This window comes from Pleurodeles waltl, chromosome 12 (assembly GCF_031143425.1).
Source record: "Pleurodeles waltl isolate 20211129_DDA chromosome 12, aPleWal1.hap1.20221129, whole genome shotgun sequence".
NCBI lineage: Eukaryota > Metazoa > Chordata > Amphibia > Caudata > Salamandridae > Pleurodeles > Pleurodeles waltl.
This window is the reverse complement of record NC_090451.1, coordinates 673,759,766-673,774,721: the sequence shown is the minus strand read 5'-3', so window position 1 is coordinate 673,774,721 and position 14,956 is coordinate 673,759,766. Positions and strand designations below refer to the sequence as shown.

The 14,956-nt window shown below is 43.5% G+C and overlaps 1 protein-coding gene across 2 annotated transcripts in view; it reads left to right on the top strand.

Annotated features, from left to right (window-relative positions):
- The window catches only part of LOC138268707 (retinal guanylyl cyclase 2-like), a 145,059-nt gene that overhangs the window by 81,656 nt on the left and 48,447 nt on the right, over window positions 1–14,956 (top strand). For both annotated transcript variants that reach the window (XM_069218625.1, XM_069218624.1), the window contains exons 8-9: window positions 6,686–6,766; window positions 13,234–13,410. In XM_069218625.1, the coding sequence (XP_069074726.1) occupies window positions 6,686–6,766; window positions 13,234–13,410 (258 nt within the window). The remainder of the gene's footprint in view (window positions 1–6,685; window positions 6,767–13,233; window positions 13,411–14,956) is intronic.

Here is a 14,956-nt window from a genome sequence, read left to right as displayed (position 1 = left end):
GAAATTTGTTTAAAAAAGTAGGCTATTGGCTTGAATGATTTTGTAGCGTTATTTGAATCATGTTGTGTTCTCTGTGCACCTGGTAAAAATTTGGCAAACTGACTCAGGGTGTGTTTGGTGTATTCTTTTGTGTTTACGAACATTTATTGTTGTGTTTTATAACACATTCTATGGGCCTGATTCTAACTTTGGAGGACGGTGTTAAACCGTCCCAAAAGTGGCGGATATACCACCTACCGTATTACGAGTCCATTATATCCTATGGAACTCATAATACGGTAGGTGGTATATCCGCCACTTTTGGGACGGTTTAACACCATCCTCCAAAGTTAGAATCAGGCCCTATGTGCCTTGTGACTGTGAGCTGGGGCTCTACCATGCTGTGTCTCACTTGTGCCTCCCTTGTGTAGAACCTGGTCTGTGTGTCAATGTGGTTAAGCAGCACCTGAATAGTTTGTTTATGTAGGTCTGTAGAACCTTGTGAGTCATACAGTGGCTCATACTAAATGTTTGTGAACATCATATCCATGTAACGCCAACTCATAGTGTCGGTGGGGTGTGGGAATGGCCCATGCTGGGCTCCATGTAGGTGTCCAGTGCATGGTTTGTTTTTTTGTAGTGCTTCCTACATATTAAATGCAATCATCAAATCCCATAGACTACCAAGATGTAGCATCAGTAGTCCATTGGCTCTGTCTGAGATTGTGGTAGGTTCCATTTGACATGTTTGCAGCTCTTAATGTTCAAGAGCATTAACGCTAGTGCAGTACTGCGCATGCGCCCACTCGGCGAATACGCAATTAACTCGTATCATTAAGGATTTCCGGTGTTCGCCAACATTTACAGATTTATACCAGCTCTCACTTAATAACTGAAAATTGTCTGAGCCACCAAAATAGGGAACGTTTAAGAATGAAGCCACACACTACCTGCCTGCTAAGTGTAGCGTGCTTTTTTTGTTCAATGTTTTTTACTTGTCTGCAGCAGTAGTTGTGTATGGAGATTTCCCGTTGTTTGAAAAAGTCACTAGAATTGAGACTTTGGTCTCCTTCTACCAATCAAAGTACACTGGAAGGGTGAATCCTGAAGGCCGTATCTCTGAAGTGTGGTGTCAGTTGGTTAGGCAGAGGGTGCAAAGTTATTAAGGGTGCAAAAATGAGATTTACTGTGCAGTGAGGTGTCAAACCTAACTACAGTCAAATCCTATAAATTGTCTGAAGAAGGTCTAGGGGGGCCATTTTGATTTTGGCTTCACCTCTGGTGAGTCACTGTCCTTCTCAACACTAAACTATGGTTATAAACAGCATATAGCACTGCACATCTGCATTTAGTACTATTTAATGTGTGTTAGGGTGCATTTATTGCACCTAATGCCGTGGTATAAAACCATATTTCACACGGACTTGTGAAAAATGAAAAATATTACAGAGCCCTGGAAGATAGGAAAAACGTATTACCAGCCCCAGCCCCCTCTGTACAGCTTTACCTATTGTCCAATATTTGAGCAACATTCTATTTATGATAGGTGAATATTCATGATAGGCTAATTTCAGTCAGTGTCCATAGTTAGAGGTATCGTACAGAAAAACCTGGAGCAATCTCCACCAACAGACCAAATGTATTTATCATTAGGTAGATGGTGCTTTAAAAAAAATCTACATTCTTAACTGCATAATTAAGTGTTTTCATCTTTTTTTCACCAGGCAACTAAGTAGTGTAGTCCAGTATTTCATGTGCTCTTTTCAGTAAAAACTAAAATACCGTTTTCAATTACCTATTTAAAAAAGTAAGTATTTCAAGCTAAGTGCCCCCAAAATAGCATGTAATGCAAACTTGTGTATCTGTAACGTGTGTAAAGCAATCCTGTATTGCTGACTTGGGGTTCCATTGGCATTTGTTGCTTTCAATTAACATTTCCCTGTTAAAGCACCCTTTACTAGATAAAGCCACTAAATAATTATGCTATATAAAAATACAAGCGGGTATCGTGCAGTCTGTTCTTATATGGTTTTGGTGCAAACCTACTGGCATTCAGCTCTGTGTTTTGTGTTGTCACCAAAACCACTCAACCACAGTGTAAGCGTATGGTATGTATAATATGCACATACATATTTATACATATATGCTCAAGTGCCCCACAATCCACCATTGTGCACTGTCAGTGACTCAGTATGATCTGTGGCCCCCGTCTTTGCAGCCCGACAAGTGATTTTTCGAGACATCACTGTTTGGAATCTAGGAGTTTGTATGTGGTTGAGGGTCTAAATGTGAGAAGATGGCTGTTGTCCTCTGGGCAGTGAGAGAAAGATCAAGAGAGCTGCAGTGTCAAGTGTGTGGACCAACAGACTGATGCACACACCAGTAGAGTGCTACAAGTTACCAGTTAAGTGTGCTAACAGCTCGTTGTGAGGCCCAGGCGCCACACCTGGCATCTCAGGTGCATTTAGCATGAGTGGTACACAAACTCTGCACCTTGGTACTAACGGCCCAGCAGGCCAGGAGCACGAGTGGACATAAACAGGCGGTCAGTCACCACTTTTGGCAGGACCAGCTCCTCAGCCTAGCTGTGTTTTCCTCCATCAGAGCAGGGGTGAAGCTCATAAAGGCTAGAGGAAGGAAGCTAAGCTTCAGAAGCTGGGCTGTGATGACAGTGTGCCGACCAGGAGTAATAGTGCAGGATTTGAATAGGAGACCTTGCTTCTATCAGTCAGTCTTCTGTGTAGTAGTTACTACAGCGAGATCAGATACTCCCTGCTTTAATCTACAAGGCTTCTAGTATGGTTAACTCATCAGCCGGCTATACTATGACCAACTACCTATCTAGTGTAGGGCCAAGGCCCATAAATTAGAAAGCAGTCCAGTTTTCTGCTCCAGCTGCCACGTTTTCAGTACTGGTTTGACACTCTGAATTAAATGTTACAGGGTCTGTTTTTACCCTACAATTACCCAAATGTATACATAAATCAGTATGGCAGGGTCTTGGATTGGACGTCTTCAGGTTCTACGTGCTAGTGTGTTTTTATCGTTTATCGAATAAGGTTATGTGCACTGCCAGTTTTTATATTTCTGGATTCCACCACTAGGCAAAGACAGACTGCCACCCCAAGATGGCCACCATGATTATTGGTCACATATCTATGTACATGTTGATTCATTCTCTTGAATTGCAGAAGTAGTTGTTTAAAGAAGGGGTTATGGTGCTATACACTGTGCTTATGTTGTTTGTCTAAAACATTTGCACCAAAGTGTAATTCTGTTTTGTCGTGTTTACGGCTTCCTTCCCCTGCCCCATTACTGTGTTTGAGGTAGCAGCTGTGAGGATGGTGTTAGAAGGGGATGCGTATGTTTCGGTTAACATGTTCTGTGTGAAGAAGTGCAATAGCTTGTGACCTTTCTTCAGATCCCTGGGATAATCATACGCATTCATGGCTACCTAAAAACACATCGCCGTTGTACAGCCCTCTCATACTGTGGTTTTCTCAGGTGATCAGATTGTCAGTGACTGGAATGTTATATCTTCAATATTCTATAAGCAAAGAATAGTCTTGCGTCACACAACATAATATGTGTATGTGGGGCCCTTCAAAACTTAGCCTGCCGAGTCCATACCGGCCTTACATAGGGTGGAGCTAAGTCATGGGGGAGAAAACTATGAAGTTGGCGCTACTGGCTAAACGTATTCCCTCCTTCGCTTTGCAACATGGATTGCGCTGCTAGTGAGTGCTGGTGACTTCCCCACTGTGTAAGTGATGCTGAGCTTTCACCCAACTCCCTCCCGGCTCTGCTGATGTAGAGTAGGCCCCAGTGCCCGAACCATGACTGACCGCTCCTTCCTGCTGTCCTTTAGGGAGAGGGAGGAGCGTATAGGGGCAGCCATATGCCTTTCCTTCTCCTCTTGTTTAACAAGAGAAGCCTACCACTCGCTACGATGCAGGTAAGCTCACTTCATTCTGCCCTCCTTTTATTGGTCATTGCGGGAGGTGGGGAGTGAGGGGCAATGATGACAGGCGCAAAGTGGGCGTACACCCCTTTTCAGAAGTTGTCCATTATTTCCTGTTAGCTACTAAAGTGGGTAATCCTGGCAGCACAAGGGTTCTAGGAACCAGAGAGTCACTGGGTTGCACTTCCTTCAATCCAGAGTGAAGCACCACTTCATGACTGTACTGTCCTTCACAGTGCAGTCAATGGGTACGCGGTCTAAACAGTCCTGCCCCGCAACATCTCGAAACCAGTACAGGTGGACAGGACTGACTCGACTGGCACACAGCGCTAAGTCTTGGTTGAGTTTGAACTCTCCCAGCCACAAACGCTCCTTCCACATACCACTGGGACTCCTCTCTCTCACTAGTCATACAACTTGCCTGAAGGGATGAAACCACTGCTTGCTTCCCCAAGTGGTCTCTGTATGCCACTCATCCTGGGGTGTGATTAATTCATCTTCTGTGGCAAATCTTCATTTTACTTTGGCCCTGTGGTCTGTACCTGAATCAACATACAGCCGTGTTTGATTCTTGGCTGAATTCTTGGGTCACTGGTGAATGTCTCCTGCTATTAGTATGAGCCTCCTTTTCCTGCCACTACAGTCCGTTCCCATCATTTCACTCACCTCACTGTTCCAAGGCCTCTGCATCTTTAATCTTCTAAGGTTTCCTCTTATGAGGTCACGTGCAGAGTATGCTGGGAGATGCTCCATTCAAGAACCTCATTCTGCATTCAGGTGGGCTACTTAACTAGGTGGAGGAACGACAGAGGTTAGTTGTCATACAGTACTGTTAGTGTAATTTTGAATGCTGCAGTTGTTGGTTAGCTGAAAGTCAAGAGAATATAGAACAAGCTTAGGCAAAGCCAATCATTCTTGCTTTGCTAATGCTTGTATGCTGCCAGTATTGGCTTTGCCAATGCTAGTAGAATTGTGGCAGAAGTATTTGCAGAGTCAGTAGTGGCTGGTCATCATCTCAGAATGTTATTCTGAATGCTTCCAAATGGCCTTAACCTTATGTCTAAGTCGTATATGTTTTCCCTCTTAGATTAGTGAAAGTTAAAACATTAACATTTGTTATTCTGTTCTTAGATTTGATGCAGTGTGACGGCTATCTTGGAGAGATACAAAAACATTCTAATATGGCCACATAACACTATTATTTTGCCAACAGCAGCATCAGAAGGCAGTAAGCAGGGGGTTGACAAGGGGAAGGTGGTAAAAGAGGCAGTGAGTAGTGAGGGAGGAGGGACAGGGACACGGAATGCCAGTACTGCGTGGTGTTCCAAAAGTAGGAGGGTAGGCGGAGATAGGAGAAGACAGTGTTAGGATACTGGGGATGCATGAGTATAGATGACTAGGTAAGGAGGGGGAGAGAGAAACAAGGCAGAAAGAGAGAGTGGAGGGAGCAGGAAATGCACTGCTTGGAGTGTTAAAGCTCAAATACCACAGAAACCTGCTAGAAGAAAAAAGTTATATGATGTCAGCAATGCAGGATACACTCAACTAATCAAGAAGCAGAGTAAAACCTAAGAGTTCCAGAGGTGGGAAAACATAAGAACAGGGAGGAAAGCCATCAGATCAAGAACAGGGAATTAATTTAGACAAGAAAGCAATCCAAGCATGAAAAGGTGGCAGACCCAACCCGAATCTAGGTATATTGGTTAAAATGCTGTCTGTGCAAGACCGCTAAAAGGGGTCAAGCGCATTAACAAATATCAATGTGTCACACAGAGAAAAGAAAGAAGAGCAAGGGAATGGCGAGAGGGGCACATAGAAGAACAGATCAGAGAAGCACATAGGGGAAAAGGGAAATATGTACAGATTACTGGATCAAGGGTGGCCATGTGGAGAAATGGGATCTGGAAGAGAAGAACACAGGAGAGTGTTAAGGATAGGACAGGCAATATAAGGGAAAGAGGGTCACAGAGTAGGAGGAGACAAGAGGCAGATGGAGGTAAAAGATTACTAAAAGGATGCAACTGGGGAGAGGCACAGTTGAGCAAAGGTAGTGATGCAGAAAGGGAAGTACACCAGGTTGAATGGATGTAAAAAGGGAGGACAGAGATTTTTAGGAGGACATCTAAGAGGGTGCAGAGAGAATCACTGAAGATGCTGACGGAGACATAGAAAGGAGGTGCAGGCCATTCTGAGGCTGGAGAGGGTAACATCATTACTGCGTGAACTCCTCCTTCATGATTAGGTCTGTTGGCCATAGCATACTGAGCTACCATATAGTCGCTCCACTGAGCTCTGATCTGCATCCCAAAGTCTCACTTATGCGCCATGAACTTGCTTATTTCGCCAGACCACACTAAGAAATGCATAGAGCTCTTACCATACAATAGATTGCCATTTTACAGGGATGTCAAATCTCGGTTTCCTCCGAACGCAGGGGAGGAAGGCCTCAAGAAACATCAACCAAGAGTGGACTAGACAGTCTGGGGTATTCGCCACCAGACAGGTGTCTCTGAAAGACTTATGGGCTGGGGCATAGCCCATCGCACGTGTGACATGACTGGCTCATCCCCACTTCCACAAGATTTTCACAGCCACACGATGCTAGGGGAAGGCCCATTAGGACGCAGTCAAGCACTCACTTTTCCAAAACCTCTTTCTACTAACAGGATGCTGGATATCTGATCTCATCAATGAACCTTCTCTCTGTGTAACAAGTTCTTTTTTCTTCCTTATCCCTTTCTTCAGGGAGACTGGGTCTGGCTGAAGAAGTTCCCTGGAGACAAACACACTGAAATAAAAAAGGCCACCAAGTTAACATTCTGCAAGGTGAGTATTATCCTAACCAGCAGGGCCAGCACTAGGCATGGGCAGTATGGGCAGCTGCACAGGGCCCCGTGCCTTTTCACATGCAAGTGGGGCTTCACAGAGATACCTCTAAGGGACTCGGTTTTGAACTGCGCTGTGTGGCCTTAAGAAGCCTTAAAAATATTTGCCATGTAAATTATGTAACAAACATTATTTTAGAATGTGAGAAGGTGTCATCAATGTTCAAAAAGCACATGTCTTTAACATACAGACAAGTTTCACCTTAGTACATCAAATTATATCACTGCATTGAGATATATTTATTAAAAGTGCTAGTTTTTAAGCATGAACTGAGAAACATTCTTGTCCCCGCCCTAATGATAATGGCAGTAGTGAATTAAGAGCCTTGTCAGGGTTCATGTGTACCCTGTATGTGGGCTAGAATCTCCTAATATACATGTTTTGTTCCTTTTATTTTCTTTGGCGGTACAGTTCTTTGTCATCATATTAATCAAAACAACCATCTATAGATATCATTAAACATAACCCAGAGCTGAGAAATTAAATTCATTAATCCTAACCATACATCTTTGGATAGTATCACATTCTCCTCCCTGAGCTATTTTGTCAAGATTCGCTCATACAGATCTACCTTTCCACAAGACAGTAAATATTGACTCCATGCACCTAGTTTCGTCATGCTCGAATCTTCCACTAGATTTAGCACAAGCTTCTTCTTGTCAGACAAAACATTTGGATCAATATTTCAAAGCACCCCAAGTAGGGTTGTACAGGAACACTGCAAATATACATTCTAACAAGTTATCAGTCACTCTTTCTCATGCCAAGTTTTCCATCAGCTGTTCTGCAGAAAATCATCCTGTTTAGAAATCCGTTCATTCCCCACCTAGCCATTATTGCTGGGTGGCCCCTCCCTCTAATTCAAGTTGACTAAGTAGAGTTTCTGAGTTAATATATGGAATACTAAAAGCCTAATACAACTGTGCTCTTTTCTTGAGGAACCCTTGTAATGCCTTGTGTCAAACTTTGTTGGGGTATTTAATACGTCTTGGATGGTCTCTAATTTGACTTTCTTACAGCATCCTATCCAATAATTCATTCTGAAGGTGGCTATATAAAGTTCATGTCTCAGTAACCCCATGCATATATTGTGCAAAATGTGCAAAATAATAGGGTCTTAAAACAAGGGAGGGCTGGCACCCCCCTCCCCTTCTCTGTGTGCCTATATAAAGCGATCAGTACAATTTTTGAGCTGGCTTTGTTCCATAAAAAAGGAGATTCTTATTATACATGGAGAAAAATTATGGTATTTTACATCAAACACAAGAGTTGTTTGTACAGTGCACATCCTGAATGTTTGTATTTGAACGTTGCGCTGATGGATAATAATCAAAATGGAGGCTCCATGAAATATAGCTAATCCTAGAATTTCCAGCTTCCCACTGTGCAATTCAGCCATTTGATGGGTATCTCTGTGACATTAAAGCTTAATGCTTGGTCTTTAATTCTTGGATGATGACACTAGATTGTAGGTGACAGGCAGGGTGTACATTGTCTTTTTGACAGTTTTACATAGCATGAACCTTGCCCATCGGCATAAGAGCACTTCACAGCAGACACAGACTATGTTCAGCATTTGTTTTTTCAGGCGCAGGGTTATGAATATGAGAGGCAGAACCTAAACCTGAATACCAAATGCCTTATCTCGAACTTCACTTGTGTAAATGGAGGGCTGGGAGTCACTTAAAATGCTGATGTATAGCTCTGGGACAATTGGTTTTGGAACTTTAATCATGTACTAATGTGGAAACAATTAGTGAACACTGTAGTAATCATATTGGTTTTGGCAAAATCTAGGCCTAGCTTTTTAACCAAGTTTGATTAAAGTAATGTATTTCCAGTTAATACTGATCTAAATAAAAGTTCTTATTTTATTAGGGTTATTATGTATATTTTAGCGATAGCCATGCTAGGTAAGCAGCTTCTTGCAAAATGGCTTCAACAATACCGGAAAATGAATGGTCAATTGATGTCACTGCCTGTGATGTTACATCTTACAGGGGCCTTGCATGTTCCTGTTCTGCACATGGCCCAACAAATCTGTGAAACGGCCCTGCTGACCAAAACCTATACGGGCACACGTGATCTGAAGCGCCTGTGTGAGCAGGCACATGCCTTTGCATAGATATGGGGGAACTATGTATTTGTCCAGCCATCTCCTACATCTGTTTTTTTTTATACAAGTGCAGAAATTTCATTTACAGTTTTGTAAAATAGATCTTTGTACCTCTGAAAAATGCCTGGCAGGCGGGAAAAGGGCAAGTGTCAAGAGGTTTAATATATAATAGGTAACCCACCAAACACTTTATGACAGCTGTCCATTAACACAAACAAGCTGAAGGCCTACACTTCAAGTACCCATGTTTCACATTCAGCCAGTGCCAGCCAAACCCATTGCTTGACTCTCCCTAGGTTTTAGGGATGGAGGAATCAACAATCTCCAAGCAAAACACCTACAAGATAAAGGACTTTGGGCCTAATTTATTTTTTGGTTGACGACCCGTCCTCTGGCAGGGTAACTGAGTAAATTAATCTGTTGCCCTGATGAGGTGCTGCCCACAAAATTGTTAAATGTTCACCATCCCAGTGTACATTTCAAGCATTGACAGGAAACACCATCAAGTTGGTTTCAGCCAACGCATTGAAATTTTGCCGGACAACTCCGTTAAAAGTGACGAAGCTGTATGTCAGAGTTATAATTGTTTTAAGAAAATCTCCAAGCAGGATTTTCTTTTTGAAAATATAAAAACAATTCTTCACACATCATGGGAATTTCTTCTCATGGCAAGGGGGGCATGGAGTACCTTTTAATGCCCCTTCATGCCAGGTTTTTCATGGTGGTGACTGGAATTAAAAAACAGCTATTTGTCTGGTCACCTAAATTAGGAGAGTGGACATATAGCCAAATTTCTGATGGCCCTTACTCCATCGGGCCATCGGAGAAGTGTGACCACAGTGGAGATGGAGTAGTATTCACTGTCACCAAACTATGGCCCTTCCATATTTGAATCAAACAGGCGGACCATTATGTTGGCGGGCAGGGAACTCTGATGCCATTGCTACTGAGTTCCCTCTCCTCCAACGTATAAATCGGGCCCCTAGTATCCCAATTGAGGTTAATCTAAATTTAGTAAGATTATTATCGTCTTACCCCCTACAAGGCCAGGGATAGAAAAGAGAGCAATCAGAACAAAAATACGTTTTGCGGTTTTATTAAATATAGGTAAACAACTGAAATCACCGAAAATAGCCTGACTCCAAAACATTCCATTATCTATTTTATTAAACCATTCAAATGATACAAACAGGAAAAGCCAGCACAAAAATGGACCATGGCATGAATATGCATGAAAGGGTTAAGCCAGGGTCACCCACCTGGATGTGGAGTGAGATCCCACAGGTGCCATTCTCTGCCACCACCTTGGTGGCCCTATTTTGACGACATGTTCTGCACCGGCCACTTACTGCTTCGCAGGATACTGGCAGATCCAGTTTTCCCACACACCCCTCTTCATCTCTAGTATTGCATAGGCTCCAGAGTTGCCCCAGTTCCCAGTTGAGCCCTTGAAGCCTGGGAGGACCTTGCTATCTAGATCAGGGGTTCCCAACCTCTGTGGACACCTGGGGTCCACAAAGCCTCCTCAGGGGGTCCACGACTGCTTAGAAAATTAAATATTATTAACAGATTAGGTCCCCAGGTTTCAGTAATGACTCAGTGGAGTGGGTACCCGGATTCCAATAATGTTTCAATGGGGGTCCCCAGGTTCCAGTAATGATAAAGTAGGGGTCCGCAGAAGTCAAACGCTTGGGAACCACTGCTCAAGATGTCACAGCGCACTTCATACTTAGATAGACATGGCTGGTTAGTAGGTCCCCACGCCCTTAACCCATTGGCTAATGCACGACAGTCTATGGATCCTCCAAATGATAAAGGACAAGATGTTATTGTTTTGATATTAAAGCCTACAGTAGTATGGCTGGTAGGTTCCCCTTGTGGCCTAAAATGAGGGAGTCATTCATCAGCTAATCTCTAATCATGGATTCAGTAGCTGTTTATTCTCTTCTCTCAGGTTTTGCTTACCAAGGATGAGGTATCCCAGGACTTTCTCAGAAAAGGGACCATTGTGGTCACAGAGCTCTTAACTAATATCCCGTTACCAAATCGCAGACATCTTAACTAATATCCTGTTACCGAATGTCTACAGAGCAGGGACTTGGAGCTTGGCCTACAGGTTTTGTACTAGGCGCTGTTCAGATTCTTGTGGTAATGCTGGTTCCCAGAGGATGTTATTGTTTCGCTAAAATATTTTGTGTTTGGAGTCACTCTACACAACTATCTATATAATAGTTTGCTTATTGTATCAAATTATACTTTTTAGACCCTAGAATCTGCGGAAACTTACTTGCAAGAGAAAGTAACTGTCCTGTAACATGTGTGCCAACTATCCCTCATTTGGGGGTTGGTACTCTCTTTTTATTGATATCCAGCCTCATAAAAAGCAGAATGACTCCATGTACTTCTATAATGTCACCCAGTGTGCATCACCCTCCAAAACATTTATTCCAAACACTTCTGACCGCACTTTCATTCGACAGTCAACAGCTTGACAAGTCTGCAGTACAGTTGGTACTCTTACACCTTAACTTTCTTCCATCTTTGGCTTATCGGTACCACCAATTTACTGGCATTAAGGGAAACTGTTTATCCACGGTATTGTGCACTGGGAAACATGCATGGTGAAGTGAATCATACACATTCACGCATCCATCACACCATGTAATGACACCCTCACCAGTTCCGTGTTTGCTTCTTACCTGTGTGGATCATTCGATCTGGCTCCTCTGTTGCGCTTTGATTCATTACTTGCAGGTACCCAAGACATGTTGTTTTCCTTTTAGATCTGGGCATTTTTTCATGCTCTAGTCTCCGCCTTTATTTGATTGGCCCTGTTGCTTTAACATGAAGAGCAGGAAGAGTGATCTCATCCCACAGGAGACATTGTATTCTATTACCAAGAAGAAACTGGGCTCATTATAACACCTCTTTTGCCATTCAGGGGCATAATGCAAGCCCATGCAGTTACGGGTGGGAGGTCCACCTTTCAGGGCCCCCCTTCCGGCCCAAGTTCTAAGAATATCTCTGAGATGTATGAACCTGGTGGGCCCCTGATTGCCTTTGCAGGAGGCTAATCAGTTTACATTACACCACTGCTGCCATTGAGCAGCTTGTACCCTTTCCAGGTACTCTCACATGAAAATCACGCTCACTGGCCCAAAACAAGTGACAGAAGTAACCTTAGCATGGTAGGAAAGCACCCAGGCACAAAATCAATTTTTCCTCAGTACCACCTGACACCTTGTTACAGTCTAATCCAGCTGCTAGGCCCAGCCTTCTGGTACCCCTCTGGAACTGTGTCATCTTTTTTTTTTAATGAAGAGTTAATAACACCGTCTGCTTAGGAGCTCAAGTAGTGCCCTATCATATGAAGCCCTGAAGAAGTCCTTGAACAGGACGAAACCTGTTGGCTACTTGATGAAGAAGTTTTATCACAAATGAAATGAAATTTGAATAAGGAATAAAGAATTATTAAGGAAATGAAACCCTTTTGAGGACGTTGTCTCTATTTAGCTAAACTTTGACTTTTTCTTCATGGTGTCAAGAGAACTGGAGATAAGATTGCTATCCCATGGGATTGGATTTTGTGTTGAATCTCAATTTGTATGTTTTTGTTGGAGTTGGTGCACGGGCATTTTCAGTGTATGCAGCAGATTTTGTGTCTGTGTGATTCTTCACATATTTGTATCTGCATGTGTGCGTTTGTGAGAGAGACACTTTCTAGTCTCACTGAGAAAGTTAAGTGGGTGAATGCACTTTGATGCAGAGATGTATGTCTAACAGCAACAGGATCAGCTTCTAACAGAATAGATCTGTGAAACAAAGCATTTATTGCAGAGATTCGTGTGACATCTCTCGGTCATAGTCTGCAGGCCTAGTAAAATCTCCACTTGCACAGTTCATTGCCTCTACGTGAGTCAATGAGTCTCAGCAGAGCCCCACAGTTAAAAAGAGAAAACAAAAAAACTAATTGAAACATATACCCATAAAATCTAAAAGTGTCTCACCAAAGATCACCTTACTTTGTCCTCCTCAGACCTGCCCATAACCACCTGAACCATCCTGCAGTCTTGCTTAAAGAGTCATTTGCCTTAAATCTGCCCCTTTAAGGTTTCCAACAGGGTATTTTGTCCCTCTTTATGACCAAAAGATTCCCTCTCTGTTCCAAGGAGTCCTGCCAAAGACCCAAGTACACTTTCCGGCCGGGGGGATCCCATTGTCTACCCTCTCTCTCTCCAGAGTTAAGCTTGGCTTTCTGCTTTCTAACCTCTTTGCCACACTTGTTTCCTAGCTGCGTGACCTGAGGCACGAGAATGTCAACCTGTACCTGGGCTTCTTCCACGACTGCGGCATCTTTGCCATCGTGTCAGAACACTGTTCCCGCGGCAGCCTGGAGGACCTTATTCGCAACGACGACATGAAGCTGGACTGGATGTTCAAGTCCTCCCTCCTACTTGACCTCATCAAGGTGACTTCATGTGTCTTCCCTCTTGCTTCCCTCACAGACCCCAACCATTCCTGTTCAGTCCCAAACCCGGTCTTTCTACCGGAGGCGGTCTGTGGGCTAAAGGGAAATGAGGGATTAACGTTTCATCTGGTAATTTCCTTAAATGTTTCCTGAAGCCTTGTGCTGCTGGATAAGAAAGGCAGTACTGACCTGCCGAAACAATGTTTCTTTGAATACCGGCCAGCTCCTGTCACAGGTAGACTGTGATATACATTGTAAGGCCACAGTTTTCCACAAATCAATTTTCGGTTGGTCAGACCTGCTGAAGTTTACAGGGGGAGGGGTAACGCTTGGTAAATTCAAAGACATGCAGAACTTTGTGAGGTTGATACACCTCAGCCTGCGGTGTTGGTAGTTACGGATAAATACCTCCTGCCCAACTTGTGAGCAGGCCCTGAGTACGGTGGAAATGATGTTACCACAACAGCATTTTTCTGTATTTGCCATCAATTATTTAGAGGGGCCTCATTCCTGCAAACTTTTTCTCAAAACAGAACAGGTTTTAGGGAAATCAATTCTGGTCTTTGGCTGCTTGGCTTGAGAACTTTGAAATTGTTGAGGCATTTTCAGTTAGCCCCCGTGCCGGCTCCCACTTCCCAGTCAAACATAATTGTCATGCAGAGGCACAGATAAGCAGGCAGAACATACAACAAAGGCCAAGCTCTCAAATACACCAACACACTCAGCCACAGACCGCAGAATTCGCCCTCACTCCCCTCCTGACGCCTTATCGTCCTCTGGTGCAGGCGGGGCATCAGGTGGAGGAAGGAGTGAGCTGTGGGCCCCGGTGAGGGTAGCCAGGTGGCCTCAGCAGATTTCAGAAGCGGGACAGCTACTGTGTACAGGACCGACCAGGACCAGTCTTGGCAAGGCTGGACAGGCCATACCAGCATCGGGCATTTGCCCGGGAGGCTGGAAGGGTGGGGGCCTCTTTTGTTACTGGGGGCCGGTTTTGTAGCTGTGCAGCAGTTTAAAAGCACTGCAGAGTTCCTTGTATTGTCAATAGTTTTCAAGCAACAATAAAAGTACCAAGATCACTCTGGTGATTAATGTACCTGCTGATGAGAGATCGTGTCTTGTAAAGCCGTTTTGACTCATCTAAAGTAGGATAGAGGGTTAATATGCCTGCTGCAAAGAATGTGAACTATGCAGATCACAGAAGAGTATTTTATGTTCAATTCTCAGTGGGATACTGCCTTTGTCACAGAGATCCTTTTGTTACAGTGCAGTTCATAAGTTACAATTATAATTTAGCAGAGTGAGCTATGAACTGCCATCAAAGAGTTGCACGCAAACTGCATGGCACAGGTTAGTAAGTTATGTTTGTTCCCAGTCTTTGATTGTCCTAATTTTGGTAAAAAGGGTTTGTTTGGACAGAAATAAATTGCTATTAGTAAAGTCAACTCTAACCTCTGTGTTACTATCTGAATACCGAGTTTATGCTTATCCAGGCCAAGCACTCTTAAAAAATGCCACAGCATGGATGTTACGTGAATCCTACACTTTG